The sequence below is a fragment of the Numenius arquata genome, chromosome 2 (genome assembly GCF_964106895.1).
Source record: "Numenius arquata chromosome 2, bNumArq3.hap1.1, whole genome shotgun sequence".
NCBI lineage: Eukaryota > Metazoa > Chordata > Aves > Charadriiformes > Scolopacidae > Numenius > Numenius arquata.
The window spans coordinates 88,626,418-88,644,117 of record NC_133577.1 but is presented as its reverse complement, the minus strand read 5'-3'; the positions used below and the strand labels follow the sequence as shown (position 1 = coordinate 88,644,117).

Sequence of the window (17,700 nt, the reverse complement as noted above, 5' to 3'; positions counted from 1 at the left end):
CCAACTGATGCTTTGTCAGGAGCAAAATATAACAGTTGGTACAAAACAGAAGACTTTGAGCAGACTACAAATGTATAAACATGACCGTATAAAATATGACTTCATGAAATAGGTCGTATTTCCTTCCATTAATAACTCTGAAGGGGAGACCTTAACGAACAATTGCTTAGGACAGGTTAAAAAGTGAAACTTGTCAGTGCACAAGAACTTAAGTGATGCATAGGCTTTTTGCGGATAGTTCACCCAAGGTGAGTTACATCCAAAACTAAAGTTAAGTGCTTGCTCAAAGAAGTGGTAAGACTAGCAATGAGAAAGATTTTGAGCTTATGTTGTAAAAGAACCATACACCAGGGAATCCACCCCTGTTGAAGTCAATTAGTGTACTGTTATATGTTTGAGAGGGACTGGTATTCTTCTGCTGGGATATTTTCTTGTCCCCTATCCTCCTTCAATTGCAAATATAACTAGCTTTGCTTGTAAACGTTATCACCAAGGATTTGTTCTTAAATACCATTTTCTTACATACTTATGGAATATGCAAATTAATGAAAAGAGTGTGTGTGTCTTTATACAGATATATGTTAAAAAAAATAATTCTGGAATTATGTTAAAAGCAGTTAAGTTCTATGTAAATAAAATACTCTTGCTTTTTGTTTCTGATTTGCCCTTCCTTTAAGCAAAGATATTTTTTAAACACAACTTCTGAGAAGAATTGTTTTGCCTAGTCTCAAACATTTTCCAAAATACGAACTCCATTATACCAATGTTAAACTCATGCTAATATCATTGAAATCTATCCTTATTTCCCACATTCATATCCCACAGAAATTGGTGGGAAATTTGAGTAACGATGTGGGTATGTATTCTATGATGCACACACTATAAAAGGAATATGCACTTATTTCTCCCCTTATTATATCCATCTCTAACCACATCCTTTTTTTTTTTTACCATTTTTTTTTATTTCCTCATACATATGCACAATTCTTTTTTCTCCCATTCTGTTTAACATTCGCTTTCCTTTTTGTCTTCTCATCATCATGCTTGCCTACAGCCTTTCAGGAAATAATACTGTTTCAGTGTGGTGGGTCACGTTATCAGTGAAACACAGAGAAGGCAGGGGGTGTGGGTAGGTGGAACGCATTTTATCAAGTGCACTCATCAGAAGAAAAGCATGACTCTCAGAAAAAAATCTCATTTCAAGTGTTCTTTCTGTATTTTCATTTGAATGAAGTTTCATCTGCATTGCTAGTAGGACACAAGCAGGAGGTTACTATATAAACCCTAAGAGAGGAATCACTAGGACATAGAACTAGCAAGATACCATATTGTAATAGAAGTGGAACATTCCCATGCCATACTAAATGAAGTTGAATCGTATAAATGGCCATATAGCATAGTGCAGTTGAAAAAAAAACAGGTCATCCTGCTTAGTTATCACTTTGTTCTGTTATATATTGTTTTCACTTGCTGATTTTTGTTCAAACAGCTACCAATGAACAATGCAGGTTGACCTTTTTAATTTGCTGGACGTTTTGAAAAGCAAATGCTATTTCCAGTACTTTGCAGTTTAGCTTTTACAACTCAAAAGCAAATTACGAATCCACAGAAAGAATCCTGGCTGGTCTGAACTTTGTGCTCTTTCACATTACTGTTAAAATTGGGTAGCCCAGGCTCCAGCATTCTGTGAAAGTTGTGCAGTGTTTATGTTTGTATCAATTTAGTCAGACAGCCTAAAAATTATTAGAAAAAATGTAGCAAATTATTTTAGCATGTTAAATGCTTCCCATTTAATACCAGAGTGACTCTTGAAGAAGAATGTATTTGCATGCTGTATACCGCAAAATGTGAAAACTGTTGTATATCTACCAGTGTCTAACCTTCCTCTCCTGTGCTAGTCTATGAGTGAGTTAAATATTGGTCTGCAGTCCTTAAAATAAATATATTATCCTCTGACTTAAAAGACTATTAGGCAATTAAATAGCAGCTACAATGCTGTTTGGGTTCAAACAGTAATTACTCAGAAACCTAGTATTTCTGGTACTATACTCTGGTGACTACTCTAGAATCCTGTCGTTGGGTTGCTCCCAAAGGTAAAATATGGTGATCACTTGTTCATTAACAAGATGGTAGAGAACAGGCTTCTTATCTTCTTGAGTTCTTCCTACTGTCTCAATCATGTTAATTCTGGAGACCTTCACTGTCTTAGAATGCCAGTTACTAGCAAAAGTAAACGTGCTGCATAAACACCACCCTTTGGTACCTCAAAGAGGTAGAACATCACTAGAAATTGACAGCAAGGATACTCAATAAGTCTCTGAAATATTCACTAGCTTCACCATGACATTACAGAATAATAATCCTGGCAATTTTCAAGCTCTGTTCCGTTGTGCTTGAAGACCTTTAATCAGGCTGAAGGTGAAGAATTTGCATGACATAACAGGTCCTTATAATTGCAGTAGTTTTTCATTCCTCCACTACTTTTGTTCAGGTTTAGTCATTCCTTTAAGCTCAGGAGAATACATTCTAGAATTCTTAATGTTATTCTGTCAACTTTTTATCATAATTCCCAAAGCTTGCACGGGATGCTTTATTATATTTAGCAATCTCCAAACACTATCAAATGACAGCAGGTAATCAATGGTTGGGGAATCAAAATTCCATGGTGATTAGCAAAGTTCATTCATAATTCATAGTCAGTAGCCCTAGAACGTTGTATCAAACTATCTCTGTGACTTCACGGTTAAAGCACCAGATTTGGAAAATTTTCAGCCTGTATCTTTTGAAACGTTTTCTGTATCAGTAGAGCTCTGCTGTCAGTTGCTGTGTTGTACAACATGGGGATTCTTACTCTGGTGTCAAATACCAGACTGCCTGCTACGCTTCCTTCCATTCACCTCTTTGGTTCCTTATTATCAGCACAGTGCTCTCCTGAAATACAACAGCTCTTCCATTAATTTAATATGTTTATTTAATGTAATCTGGAGAGTTCAGAAAAATCGAGGCAAAGAGCAGCCATTTTTTGCCCAGTGAAGTTGATATGTTTCTCTTGCCCAAAATGTCATGCTTATCAGTAAGCATAAAGGTGTACTTCACCATGGTAAATCAGACTCGATGTGCAAGGAGGAATGAGCTAAGCTGTTAGAATACAGCAATATTATTCAACACTTTATAGTGTATATCTGTGAGGTTTATGCAAATTAATTAAAACAAGAATAATACCAGCACTTTCATACTCTAGTTTAGACGATATGTAGCTTTAGATATAATCAGTTATAGATTTACTGCACTGTCTCTTTACACTCCTGTGGTTAAACATTACTATGAGCGCACAAATAAATATAACAAAGCACAACCATACAAAGCTCTCATGATTAATCTTGTAGTGAGGGTTTCAAGTCGCCACACTTCTGATGTAGACATTGGCAGCTCAGCGACTCACCCTAGACTGCCGTTACAGTCAATGAGGAAAAACAGACACTTTGAGGCTACAATTCATCTGACCTATTTTAAATGAGATGAATCATACGCTGGGAGTGCCTGTTCCCTTTGTTGACTATAAAGAGAGACTAGATTATTAGCTCAGATGTAAATGCCTCCATCCTACATATCAGACATCTACATCAGCATGCTGAAATCCACTCTTACTGTCCAGATATCTAGTGAATGACTCATCCAAATTTATCTCCATGGGGTCCATGAGACACCGTACTTCACAACAGTTACATTTGACCAGAATAGTGTCATTAGCAGGCAGGCCAATGTGCTTTCTAGTTAAAGCTTTAAAAAATGCATTAACCAATGATTTTATGGATGTTTTTCTTCTTAATGAATGAGAAAAATCAACCATGAAATATGATATCTCGGTCATATATATCTCGTTCAGTCTCATTTTGCCCCATATGAGATGACTGCCCCCAGTGACATTAGTGGCATATCCCCATGGGTTTCTACGTACATTCCCACACTGCCTTGGGCAGGCTCTTTTTCTCTGGCTACTCATAGAACTATGTTTTGGTCTATGTGTTTCCGTATGTTTGAGCTGCACCCAGGTTCTGTCTGGATCTAGCTTCTCAGGCACATCATGGGCATCCAAGTCCTCTGCTTCACTCCATTTCTCAGACACAGAGCCTGTGACGCAGCAGTTGCACACCCCAAGGCAGTGTTATATACCACGAGTTTTCCCAGCAGCTTTGGAAGGAACACCAGAATATGACAGCAAAGGTCTGAGACATTTTGCAAAATTACTTATAGAAAGGACACAGTTTATTTGCAGGGAAAGCAGCGCCACCTGTGATCCAAATACAGACAGCGAACTGCGTGAAGACCCCTCTACTCAGCATCCTCAACAACATAAAAGCCCTTCATAGCTCTCTTGAGCAATTTCAGTCACTTCTGCTGTTTCAGACATTCTGCCTGAAATACTGCCGGTTCAGGCATACTGCTCCTGAATACTCTGCTTAGCTCATTCAAATGTAACATTCAAAAGGTTCCCTTAAATAAAAAAATATGCTCCTCTGTCTTCTCTGAACCTCACAATGTCTACAATGTCTGAATAATCTCCGTCCCTTCCCACTTTCCTAAGTTTTAACTAGTGATTTCTGTTCTTCTCCCCAGCTAGGGATTTTCATAGCCTTAACTACCATGAAGGCCCACTGGGAGAACTGGATTTTCCTTAGTTTGGTCAATCTTCTTAGCATATTCATTACTCTGCATAGATAGAGCCAGCCCTCACTTTTTTTCCTTCAAGCCTTCATATAACTGATACAAGTCACAGGAGCATCTTTGTCAGTAATTTTCAGGTTTTCTTTTCTCTGTGTGTGTATGTGTGTCTGTGAGTGAAAGAGAGAGAGAGAGAAAGAGAGAGTTCCTAAAACTATTAAGAGTTCATCAGATACTAAATGGCTTGGTACTGTCACATTTCCATTGTTGCTTTTTAAAGGAATAACAAAAAATCACAAAACAGTAAAGACTGAATTAATGAGTAATTCAGGATCATTTCACTATGTTGAGTTTCACTGGCTTAATTTGAGGCCTGAAGAGCAACAACGCAATTCAGGATTTTCAAAGATGGGTGTTTAAAATTAACCTTAAAACCTAGTAATTTTTAAAGACTGATATAATTTTTATTCTTCCAAATGATTAGTTTCATTACAATTTCTAAAGCCATCAGGATGAGGAGGTGCATAAATATGAGTTTGAAAATTTTCACCAGAAGATTTTGCCATCTGTGAGAAACCAAGAAATTACAGATACATCAACCCTTTACATTTGACAGCACTCACTGCTTTTATATAGAAGGCTATGTTCAATACATAGCATCGGTGTGAAAACAAGTTACCAAATTATCCTTTAAGAGAAAAGATTAAAAAAGAAAGCTGCAAATGGAACGAATAGAAGTGCATTGAAAACTATGGCATTTTCTAATACAGTACTTAAAACAGAATGTAATGATTTTTCCCTTGCATCAGCTGTAGAGAAGGGAAGTTAAAATTCCCTTTTTTCCTTTACATATAGCTTTGACTTTATACCTGCTCTTCATGATCATAACTATGATTTATAGCTAGCCACTCACTGCTGACAGATGAGACGTGATTCTGGTTCTTTTTTTGACATGAGATAGCCGGCTACAAATATGATACAAAAAGACAACAGATGTTTTAAAGTTTATTTGGTATTCAAATAAATATATGCTCTATGTATAATGGATATATAAGTATATATTCATTCCTTAAATAAAAAAAACAAACACTCGTTTCCTGCAAGAGGCAGAATATTTTGTAGTTTCGGACTTCGTGTTAGTTATTTTAATTCTCAGTCTTTCTGTAAGTATTTTTTTTTTTTAAAAAGAGAAATCTCAGGTGTTTAAAGCAGTTAGTTGCCTACACAGGACATCTAAAATGGTGTTCTGTCTGATTTCCTGAAACTATTAAATGACAAAAAGAAAATCCTTTGAAGCAAAGCTGTAACTCCCTAACAAATTCAGTATGGTGAACAGACCTGGCCTTAATGAATTAAGGCTTTATTCAATAAAGTCATTTTCACAAGTTCAACCATGTGAAAGCAAGGAAGCTGTCTACTGCCTCTTGTAGCCATAGATAATGTGTAAAGGGATGCCTTGATAACTCTCCGCCAGCCTCATCTGTCTCCTGATCACATCATTTGATCTTGAAGGATCAGTTCTGCCTCAGCAGACACCGCTCACCACGCTGGAGTGGAGCTACTTTAAACACTAGCCAAAAGCACACTGGACACAACTGCACATGCAAACACTTTAGAGGTTCTGATCCCAGATTAAAAGAAAACAAGGCTAGCACATTAACATACTCCAAGGACCCTACTTAAGAGAATACTTGCTTTTGTGTTCTAAACCACAAGCATGCGGAGAAAAACATTAAAATCAGCAAAGGCATTAAAAACTTGCCTATGCTAGAGAGGCAGAAAACAGAAATAATTACAATGAATAAGCCTGCCTGAATAAAGAAGAACAGGATGAAAACCAACACACTTTTCTCTTAGCTGAAATCCATTCTCTCGCTCCCCTACCTAAGCAAAAGCAAGTATTTATGCGTCCTACGTGCACATCACAAAAGTATTGGCCATATGGGCAACCTCATGCCTTTCCCACACTGATACTTTCAGCGTGTGTTTTTCGTTTGCATCAGAGAGATTTTTGTTGGCAGGGAAGAAGACAGGAAGAGGGAAAAAAAGGCCCCAACAGGTGTCTCGCAAAGGGAGGTAAGGTTAACTTGGGGATGCTAATTCTCCTTCACAACAGGCACCGTGTTTGAGCCAAAGCAGTAACTCTCACTTTCTTCTCTGCTCATATGTCATTACTAGAGTCTCCTGCTGCCTCTCCTCAGTTCTTATCTCTCCAGCTAATCTTAGTCTTAATCTTTTTCTGTTATTACCAGAAAGATGAGAAAGATGGCTGTGGGCTACTGGCAATCGTACATAGTGACAATACAAATTGTCACTTGAAGTCTAGCATCACGATTTTATCTTCTGCTTTTCTAGGTGGTTTGAAACTTTGGTGAGTCAACAGTCAAAAGATGACATTTGTGCAATACAATGGATGTGATGCGGTTGTTACATACACATACCTAACATGGCTTTATCTGTAAGCTCAGGTAGCAAGAAGAGAGTTAATATTCTCTCTTCAATTGTAGTGGATTTAAGGATATTGCTTTTTGCAGATTGAATCCCTCTGGTAGCTGGCTACATACTAGTCATTTCTCAGGCAAGGAAAAAAACCTGTTCTTTGAACGTGTGTATGCGAAAAGCTGCAACAGCAAGAAGAAAGCAATATAAATAAAACCCTTTGTTAATAAATCCCTGCAAAACTAGGTGGTACAGATATGCTGCTGGCAGATGTCAACAACTGGCTACTCTTAACTTTCAACTTTGAAACAAGTATGACCTTAGAAGGTTGCCGTGACTATCTTGAATTGCTGTTGCAAGTTACAAGCAAAACTTTGAAACAGAAAACCTCTGTGAGAAACGAAGCTCTCACTGTCACCTTTGCAGTGCTGCTGCTGTTGGTGTCCTACGTGTTGAACAATGATGAGAACAGGAGCAGGAGAACTGGAACTGGTCTCAGGTTGCAGCCTGATTTCACAAGGTATCTACATAAGATACGAGGAGCATACCTGGCACACTGTGACATGGTTGCACTGTTAGGAACCAAAATGTGCTGTATAAATTAATAGAAACTCCAGAGCTATTACTATTGGGTTACAAGACTATCAGGCTACAGCAGGATCAGACACACAACCACCTCTTTTTCCAAATACTGCTTCATAGATTTTAAAGCCATCATGACCTCTTCAAGTTCCTCTGGTCTGACTCTGTATAACAAAGAACAGCTATATTATCCTTTTGCTCCTGTGCTGATTCAGTAAATAGCATTTGACAAAAACACTGCTGCCAAATCTACGGAAAAGTGAAGAGATGATGGTAAATAAATTTCTGAGGGCTAAAACTGCTGCTGATGGCCACGGTCATCCACCTAATCTGCTTCAAATACATTCTTCCCCAACGCTTATCTGATTGTAGAGGGATTGATACCTTAAGGTTTAGGAGATTTACTCTTTTTCAGAAAACATGGTTGAAAAAGAAAATTAAAGAGTTAGTGGATGTGAAGGACTAGTGATTAAACAAGAGCTTCTATTGAAAAGAACCAGTAAAAATGTAATGTTGGTTCAGAACAAATAAATTAATAGCCTATTTTGGGCAACACTCTTCCTTATACAATTATCCATGTTTATCGAGAAACAATTAAAATCAATGCTTTGATGCTCTGTGTGTTCAAGGATACTTCATTGTCCCATCTTTTAAATAAAGAACAATCCTCCTCCAATCTCTTCCAGAAACACAGTTTCCTAATCAAAATTTTCTCTCTCTTTTTGAATGATTATTAGTCAAGTAGCTACTCATTATGAGAAGCTGTCTACATTTCCTGGTAACTTAGTGGAATTACATTTGAGCAATTTGGAGTTTATTTAACTATTCTGTTTTGGACCCTGGTGAAACAAGTTCTCAAATATGTACATACACCTCTCGCTGTATTTAACATATCTAAGATCTGAGTTTGTGGTTTAAATACTCAGGAAAGCATTGTTAGTATGTAAATGTGCATTTCTGAATCAAATCTTTTCATCTGAATAGAGAATTAACAGTCAAATGTTTCTCATTTAGAAGCTGACTCTCCGGCAAATATCTGAAAAGAAGATTAAGCTGACTGAGATTAACTTTGAAAATGCCTGGCTTTATACATACATGTACATTTTAAAGTACATTAGCAAGCATTATTTTTAAAATGTCAAAAATGCATCATGTGAAACAACTGTGCGTGACGGAAGGCAAGACTTACACATTTACAGTTACGTGCTTCTCAAAACACTATCTGCCTGCCTTTGCTTGGTTTCCTCTTAAATCCTCAACTTCTTATTTGTGCTTCTAATGAGTAACTAAAATCAACAGTTTTACATAATTCATATTTCAAATTCTATTGCATTACCTGCAAGAACATTATTTTGTGTCTGAATAACACAGGTCAGCCAAAAGCTTGTATTTATATCTTTTTGCACTTGCATGAGTGTCCTGTATGTTAAGGAGATGTGTATGTACATGTCCCGAAACGGGGAAGGACAAATTATCCTCTGCACAAAGCTGATGAGTTCAGTAATTTGTCACATTAAAAAAAAAAATCTTTCTGTCTGATAATGTCATCAGAGGGTCCAACTCAAGTGATAGGATGGAATTAAGCAAATTGTTTACTTACAATTACATTAAGAGGTTAATCCTTTTTTCTGTAGTTACACAACTATCTCTCAGACAACAGTGTGAAACTGAAGTTTGTAGGATCCAGCATGGGGATGTTATTTATAAAACAAATCCTTCTTTTTCAACATTATCTGTAGATAGAGAGTATACATTTACTACATACGAAAATAGCATCCCTTGTGTTTTCTAAACACTAACACTCTTAAAACTTGTTGCAAATGGTAAATCCCACACCTGTGCAGGGGCTTGTAAAAGCCTCCATCCACTCCACCCAGCTGCAGGAGCAAGTCCCCTTTGCAGGATCAGACGCAGGACACAGACAGGCAAGCACAGCTAACCACTTTGCTCCACCCAGGATAAATTCAGATAGATTAAAATTATCACTTCACTGATACCATGTCTAAAGAATATTTTCAGCCTGACAGAGCAGGAGGAACACAAGGTCCCTGGACAGGCATTGGTTGACCATGAGCCTGGTTGCTCTCTCAAAGGTGCCTCACAGACATTTCCTGATCCACCTTCAGCAGAGATCTGCCTTTTTATCAGTTATGTGTTTCTGAAGGAAACATGACTGGAAATTTAATATACTCCCCCTCCACACTCCACAAAGGTGACTTAATGTTAAAAGATGCCACAAGTTTTGTAGAAGACATTTCCATGTGTCTGTGTATAGGCACAGCTCTCTGAAGACCAGCAGTGCCAGGGTCCTGCAGCACCTGCTGCGCACTGAAGATGATACGATGAACTTCCGTTCACTTCCAACCACTGTGCCCTGACAAAAAGCAATTTCCACATCATCATGAGTTGCTCTGGGCTGGAGGACAGGGTCCTCTCTGGCAGGGGGCCAAAGGGGTGTGCTCCCGTGCCGCCGTGTGCCCCAGCACCAGGCCCGCACAGCCAAAGACATTTAAGCTGGACACATGCATTTAACTTTTCAAACCATGCATTTTTACACTGCTCATGAAAACCAAAGATGACATGTAGGTGGGTACTTGCTCCTACTCCAGCTTCAGAGCTGCAGGAGGCACGGCTGGACTGCACGCTTAACAACCAACAATTCAACCGCATGGTTCCTCACAAAATGTCCCGTCATCACCCATATATCAGCAGCTCAATCCGCTTATCTTAATCCATTCCTTCATAAAAATACATTAAAAAAAAAATCAAATAAATGTTGACATACCAATGTAAAAAAAATCCCAAACATCCCAGTCTGTGACCAGAATTATCCAATTTTTTTCCTGTTCCTACAAACAATAGGCCTTTTTTTCTTTTTTTTTTTTCCTTGGAAGAATAAATTTGGTTATTTATACGTCCTCAGTTGACATACGAAACAGAGAAGTGTTAGACTTAAAGTGTGTGGCACTTGCAGAAGTATCTTTCAATTTTACCAGGCTAGGCTGAAGAGCAAGAGAAGACATCCCCGTGACAGACAGGGAGCCAGGCGGGGAGCAGCACATCGCTTAGCACTGCTGCACAGGGCTTCACCCCCTGCGAGAGAGATCTGGCCTTACGCTGCACCTCTGTCAAGGACTGTATTTCACACTGTATGAATCTGATTTTCTCTTCCTGATAAGTACATTATATGCTTTTTCCCAAGAAAATATACATTATACTAACATATGCACCGTCTACCGCAACTTCTGTTCAACACAATTTTTGTTATATACATATATATGGGCACAGACAGGGAAAAATCACCATTTATGTAGGCTATTAGAATGTAATGAGAAGAAAATTGACAAAAAGAGGAGAGAAAGAAGGAAGGAGGAGTAATCTAGGAAATAAAAGTATATATGTTAATAGACAGGCACCACCCAGTACCACATCTGATAGAGTTTGTCTACCACCTTTAACACCCAATGGCGATTCCAAGCCCACTTTTATTCTTATTTATCATTACTGAAGATCATGCTTTATAAAGGATTTTCAGGAATTTTTGGGACATCCGCTCCACTGGGAAAATATTTGTTTGAATTCACAAAAAAACACCAGAGCTCAGTTACGCATTACAGCTCAACAGCAAAATGTCTTTCTAGTTTCCAAAAATATATTTGAAAGCAAGAGGAATTTGCTTGTCAATAGCCAATAGCTATGACCTTGTTATGAAACTTCACAGGGATTAAAATATCAGCACTGTATATTCAGTCTATTCAAATTTCTTCTTTTATCCTCAGTCACATGAAGAAGTGAAACCATCAGTGACATGAATAGTAACTATATAAGGAAAAACGTAATAGGACATGGATTATTAACAAAAGACAGTTGAAAGCCCCCCCTTCACAGGAAAAGATATTCCCTTGCTCTTAATCATGATATGGTCTTTTCACAGGCTAATTGTATAATATCTTCAAAAACAAGAAGAACTTCTGAAAAGTGCCCTTTCAAAGCTGCCACTTTCATCGTCCTATGCAGAGAGCAACAGAACTGAGGTTTTGCAGCAATCTGAGCAAACACACGGTCAGTTTTCTTTCAGAGCATATTTTCATCTTGGAGGGAAGAGCACAAGTAAAATTCTAAGATAAGCTTTATAAAAATTTTGCCAGGCATTTAGCAAAATAAAGAAGTTCAGATAAGAGTGGAACATCTATTATGCATAGCTAGAAAGACGTCTGCTTCAATTTGCAGGCCTCCATATGACCACTCCTAAAATGAGTGCCAAGGGAAGCACAGAAACCTATTCCCTCCCAACCTATTTCTGGGAGCCTAATGGTACTTGCAGAAAATGCTTCCATCAGACTGTGCTAACACACCCTTTAAGTGATCACACTCACAACAAGCTTCCTTTAATTTCTAATTGCTCACAACATGTACCTGCGGCACACAGGAACTCATGGGAGATCCTCAGAGAACTACGAGGAGGCTAAACCGGCTGGAGGAGATGATGCCACGCAAGAGCAGGACATTGCCGCTGGATGCGTATGCAGCGTTTGCAACAACATCACGCTGGTGAGGTGGCAACGGCCACAGGACAGTGGAAGAACAGAGGATTAGAGGAGGAAATTGGGTTGCTGAACAGTGAAAATGGGTAAGGGTTACGGGCAATGCACAGAGAGATGGAGTTAATTGTGCTGAGATTTTGAGAAGAACTGGGCAACAGAAGACAGCACGTGAGGGAGACATGGGGCTCTGGATAATAGAGGGGAAGGCAGCAACTGCTGGTCACGGGGTAGGCTGAGGCAATGCCTCTGTGGAAGACAAAGGACGTTGAGAGAAGAGGCAAAGGCAGCACTGCCTGTCCCATGCACAGAAGGGAGAGATGCAAGATATCATAAGTGGTATTGCCAATTCAAACAAATACTGTTGGAAAATGCCAACTAACTGCAATCGAAGATATCTGTAACCAAAATCAGTGTCAACCAAGTTCTTACTAAAGAAATACACATGGAAGGAGTAAAAAAAAAAATTGTAGAGATGTTTTTAAACATTTCTCTTTTGGTTTGGAGTGACCACTGTTTGGGTTTGTTTTTTTTTAACAGAGGTAAATTAAGCTGGGAACATACTTAAAAATCTCTAACCTTGAACATAAAATGAAAAAAAGAAAAAAAAAATCCTAACCTTACTTTTTGCTTGTCATTTTATGAAAGGTAGCACTGTAACTTTTTGTTTCAACCTATAACAAGATACTGTTTTCAAAATCTCTATCAACTCTCAATTGGCCTAAAAACATCCCCCACTTATTTGAGGATTACTGATGGGGCGGCATTGATTCAGGATGTAAGACATTTGCAATAAAGCTACGAAGGGTGCACCTTTTTTTTTACAGAGAAGACTTGGCTGTTGAAGGATGCCCAGCAGGCAGTCTCTTCCTCTCCCAGAGCTCCCAAAAGCTGGGGCCACCCTCCCTAAACTCCCTGAGCTGTATCCACATGTAGCTCCATTGCTTTACATTTCCTCCCTCAAAGAGTTGCTGATTCCTTCCCCTCCTCCCAGCAGAGCACCACGCAAAGGTCAGGCAAAAGCCTTTGAGATTAAATTGTAAGTGATTAAAATTTCCATTATTTTGTGAACTTGTTCCACATATTAAAGAGCTCTAATGGAACTTGCACACATTTGTGCAGGTAGAAAGGCACATGATGACAGGAATTAAGGAAATTAATTCCTGTGCTTTGGACTGAAGTAATCTTCCAGAATGTAATTGGCTTTCAATCATTCACACACAACATGCCCTTCACCTTTAAATGGTAATTCATTGTACCATACAGGTTTTGAATTCCATTTACGTCAGGCTTTAAGAAAGCTCCCATCCCTGTACTAAAATACACTGTACATGCTTTGTCCAGGAGGAGACCATGTCAAAGCGTAATTCAGATTTCTGATGTATGTATCTATATGATGTTTTACCGTTTCAGTGACCCTCAGCAGGGGAAAATGCAGAACACTTCCTGGCCAGAGATCAAGCAGCAATTCCCCCAGCAATGCAAGGTTACTAATGCCACCGCTTCTGAAACACTCACTATTTTCTCGCAGCACTGAGCTCTCTGTGGGACATGGCAAAGTGGATATGATTCTACAAGACTTTTCAGGGCTGTGCCTAGATCACAGCAGAGCTGTGCAAAGCATAGTGACGGTAAACATAGCTGCATCTGCTTTAATAAAAGCAACAGAAATCTGGAAAATCTCACCATGTAGCACTTTCCATTCTCCATAGCTGTGAAAGAAAGACTGAAAGGAAATATTGGAAGCACTGGGTTTGGTCTAGTTGCTTCTGAGTTTGCTTCAGCCTACCCGCTTCAGTTGACGTAGCAGCAACATGTTATAGGTGACAAAGTGTATCTCTCTGACGAAATGGCCATCTGCAGGCCAGGTGCAGCATTTAAATCTATTTCTTCTTGTCTGTATTTTCCTTTTGCACGTCACATCCTATCATTCTGTGATGTTTTATCTCCCTCGCACTAATATCAGCCCTGGCTGACAACCAGGAAGACTGTAATGTTGGCACCACTGCCAAATGGTTAGGCATATCCTGGACACAGACAACAGATGCTTATATTTAAATTGGGACTAATTTGCATTTTTGTGTATTGTGGATTTTTTAAAGCATAGTTTTAGTAATGAAAAGGAATGTGTAATTCTGAAATAGTAATACTTTCCTTTGAAAACCCAGGTTTGCTAATGGACTGCCATCTGTTCAACCCTTTGCCAGGAAATAGATTTGTCCTGCTTACTGAAAACAGTATTAGGGTGAAACTGTAGATTACACAGTGGATTTCTGAGCAGTTTAATTTAAAGTGCATACTAGCACTTTGTTATTTCAGTAAGAATAACTTTAGATTCTCCTTTTCTACTAATGTTGGAATTTTAGCCATCCAGCAAACTGTATTTAGAGTACTCTGTGGGCTGTTTGGCTCTCAGCTGGGTTCCAGTAAAGGTGCCTACCACTCCTTTATCATTTTGAAACTAAGTTCATCAGGTTTCTTTTGCACAGGATTTACAGCAAGAAGCTCTCTATCTTGCTTTGAAAGCCCATCTTAATCCTCTGGAAAGAAAACATTTTAGAAACGGTAAGGCACTGGCCTCAATCGTGCTTTCAAGAGTACAAGATTTATACATGCTGAGAGCCTCTTGGAGCCTCTGGATGCAAGTTAGGAAGAATTCAGGATGCTGTATGAGGTAGCTGTTGGTTCCCTCTAACTGATGGAGCCGAAGGAGCGAAACAAACCAGAATGGTAAGTTACTCTCCTCTATAACCCACAGAAATCTAGTAACATTTCTGCTGAGCCTTATTAGGGGCACAAATGCACTGCGGGGGAGAGGTCCCTTTTTTACAGCCTGGAGGCAAAAACTGAATTTTAACAGAACTTGAAGATTTCAGCACCCTCGGTAAGGTTACTGCCACAATCTCAAGGCTAGCAAAACACCAGCCGAGGAGTTGCCCGCAGGAATACGCCGACGCGCTGTTTGCTAGGGTCACATCGTTAACAATCACTGCTCCCTGCCCCGCACAACCCCTTCCCCGCCAGCCCCCCCCCCCCCCCCCCCAACCCCCAGGGCCGCCTCATTTGGCCAACAAACGACTGTCCGTCTCCTCGGGCGCTGCGAGCTCCCGACTCGCTGCCGGCAACGGCCGGGCCAGAGCCGCTGCCCCCCACCACGGAGCATCCCCCCCTCACTTCCACGCCGAGCCGCCTGCGGGGGCCGAGCCACGGCAGCCCGAGGGGGAACCCCGCCGGGCGGAGGCGGCACCGAGGAGCGTCCCCGGCGGAGCGGTGCGCTGCCCGCCGAGCCACATCCCGCGGCACCGCGACGCCAGCCCCTTCCCCCCCGCCTCTCCCTCCGCCCGGACAAAGTTTTATTTCCTCCATTTCACCCCTTCCCCTGCCTCCCACCTGAGCCCCGCGGGGAGGCGCCTCCCCACCGCCCTCCGCCACAGCCCCAGGCGCCGCGGAGCCGGGAGAGCCGCGGCGGCAGCCCCCGCCGCCCGCCCCGCTGGGGCTGCGGGGGAAGACCCCGGGCAGGGCGAGGGGAGCCGGGGGAGGCCGGGGCGGCGCGGGCGGGGAGCGGCGGCAGCGCGGGAGCGGCGGCGGCAGCGCTTACCTCTGTCCAGCGTGAGCGGCTGGACCGCTGTCAGTGTCGCCATGTCTGCGGCGGGGCTGGAGCCCGAGTGACGCGCGGCTCCGGCACCGGCGTGGAGTGCGGGGAAGGGCGGGGAGGAGGCTGGCAAGGAGAGGGGGCGGAGGAGGAGGGTGGCTCCGTGGGAGGAGGAGGCGAGCGGGGCGGAGTAGGTGCCCAGGGAAAGGCGGCTCGCCACAGACGGGGCGCCGCGATGCAGCGGGCGCAGGGCGGCCCGGCGCGGCCCGGCGCGGGCTGCCGGCATCGTTGCGCCTCCGGAGCCGGGCCCGGCGGGAGGCCGCCGCCTCAGCGCGCTCGCCTCAGGGCAGAGAACCGGGCTCCGCAGCCCGGGGGTGCCGGGGCGGTGCGCGGGGGCGGGAGGCGGGTCGTCGCCGGTCCCGCCGCCTCTGGGGTGCCGCAGCGGCCGTCGGAGGGGTGAGGGCGGGGAGCTGCGCAGCGCCGCGGGGCGGGGAGGACGGGCGGGGGCCGGATCCGGCGTCTCTGCATCGCCTGGGCCGGGGGCGGTGGGGCGGGCCGCGCCGCCCCGTCCCGGGGCTGGGGGTCTGGTCGGCGGCAAGGGGAGCCGGTGTGTCAGGGGGAGGCGGTGCTCCGAGGGCCGGCCGCAGGGGAGGAAAATGAGGGTGCGAAGCCGGGAGAGGAGCTGCCCCGGTGCAGGGCCTCGGCAGAAGGGACGTGTCCCGCAGCGGCCGTTTTGGACGGACCAAACCGTGGGTCTCGCAATCAGTTCCGGCCGTCACCTCTTTCCTAATTGCTGGGTGCGGCCCGGCCGTCCTCAAGAAGCCCAAGGTCCTCCTCTTGTGAAGCACACCCAGCACATCCCCGCAGCGTGGGGTTGAGTCTTCTTCACTATTGCAGGCTGAGAGGTTGGTCACGGACGTGTGGTGGCCTCCTTGTGCAGGTCAGCTGCAGCTTGTGTGAGCTTGGAGGCCTTGGCAGAAGACCATCCGTGAAGGTGTAGTTTTACACTAGAGCTCTGCAGGGTTTGCCGGCAGCCCTGTGGTTGTCTACCCTGGTCCTTCACATGAAGTGAAAGGAACCTGGTCAGCTGCTGTCCGAGAAAGGTGTAGCAGAGTCCCACAGAGTTTCTGCTGCCTTCCCTACCAGGAGCAAAGGTATAGAGGAATCACTGAGCAAAGAATGGCGTCCTCTTTGACTGTTGCCCTGTCTAGTACCTGGGGTCTTGTGTTTGCCCAAGGAGCCCTGGGATGGGAGCATCGTCACTCCAAGGGGAAGGTAGAACTCTTCTCCTTACCTACCCGAGATCTCCCAAACCACAGGGGACTTGACAGTGCAGCAGTTCAAGGTTGCGCATCAATGAAAGCTTTCAGCTGCAAAGGTATTTAAGCACTAGTATAGATAATTAGGGAAGCTGTGGAAATTTTGCCATTAAAAGTTTCCAGAGCGGATTAAAAATACATTTGGCCGTTTTAAAATTAGAGAAGTTTAAATAATATATACAAACCACCCATTTCTTCTGATAAACTGAATTCAGCACAATTTCTCTAATTAATGAACAATAAACATTTGGGTATCTGACAAAAAAATGTTTCAATTGGCTAAAATATCAAAGTCAAGAAATCAGTTCCTGGCAAGCAGTCAGCTTTTAAAATCAAAAATTAACATAAGGATTTTATTATGCAGATTTTATGTACTTGCATAGCAGCTGGATTGACATAAAGTGCAACAGCTCCTCTTAAGTAGTCACATTACTGTATATTGGATTCATAGTCCTGAACAGAGAAGAAGTACACATTTGGAGCTATAACAACCTAATGTGACAACTCTCAAACTGTTATGACACTTGAAAAAAATCTATTACAGATATAAAAGCGTGTTTAAATA

General features: G+C 42.3%; 1 protein-coding gene across 2 annotated transcripts in view; it reads right to left on the bottom strand.

Annotated features, from left to right (window-relative positions):
• The window catches only part of LIN7A (lin-7 homolog A, crumbs cell polarity complex component), a 50,282-nt gene extending 34,107 nt beyond the window's left edge, over positions 1 to 16,175 (bottom strand). Inside the window, exon 1 of one of the 2 annotated variants that reach the window (XM_074168724.1) lies at positions 15,823 to 16,175. In XM_074168724.1, coding sequence (XP_074024825.1) covers positions 15,823 to 16,102 — 280 coding nt within the window. In that variant the 5' untranslated portion in view covers positions 16,103 to 16,175. The remainder of the gene's footprint in view (positions 1 to 15,822) is intronic. The other variant, XM_074168723.1, reaches the window with a different exon arrangement.
• Positions 16,176 to 17,700: the final 1,525 nt, after the last annotated feature.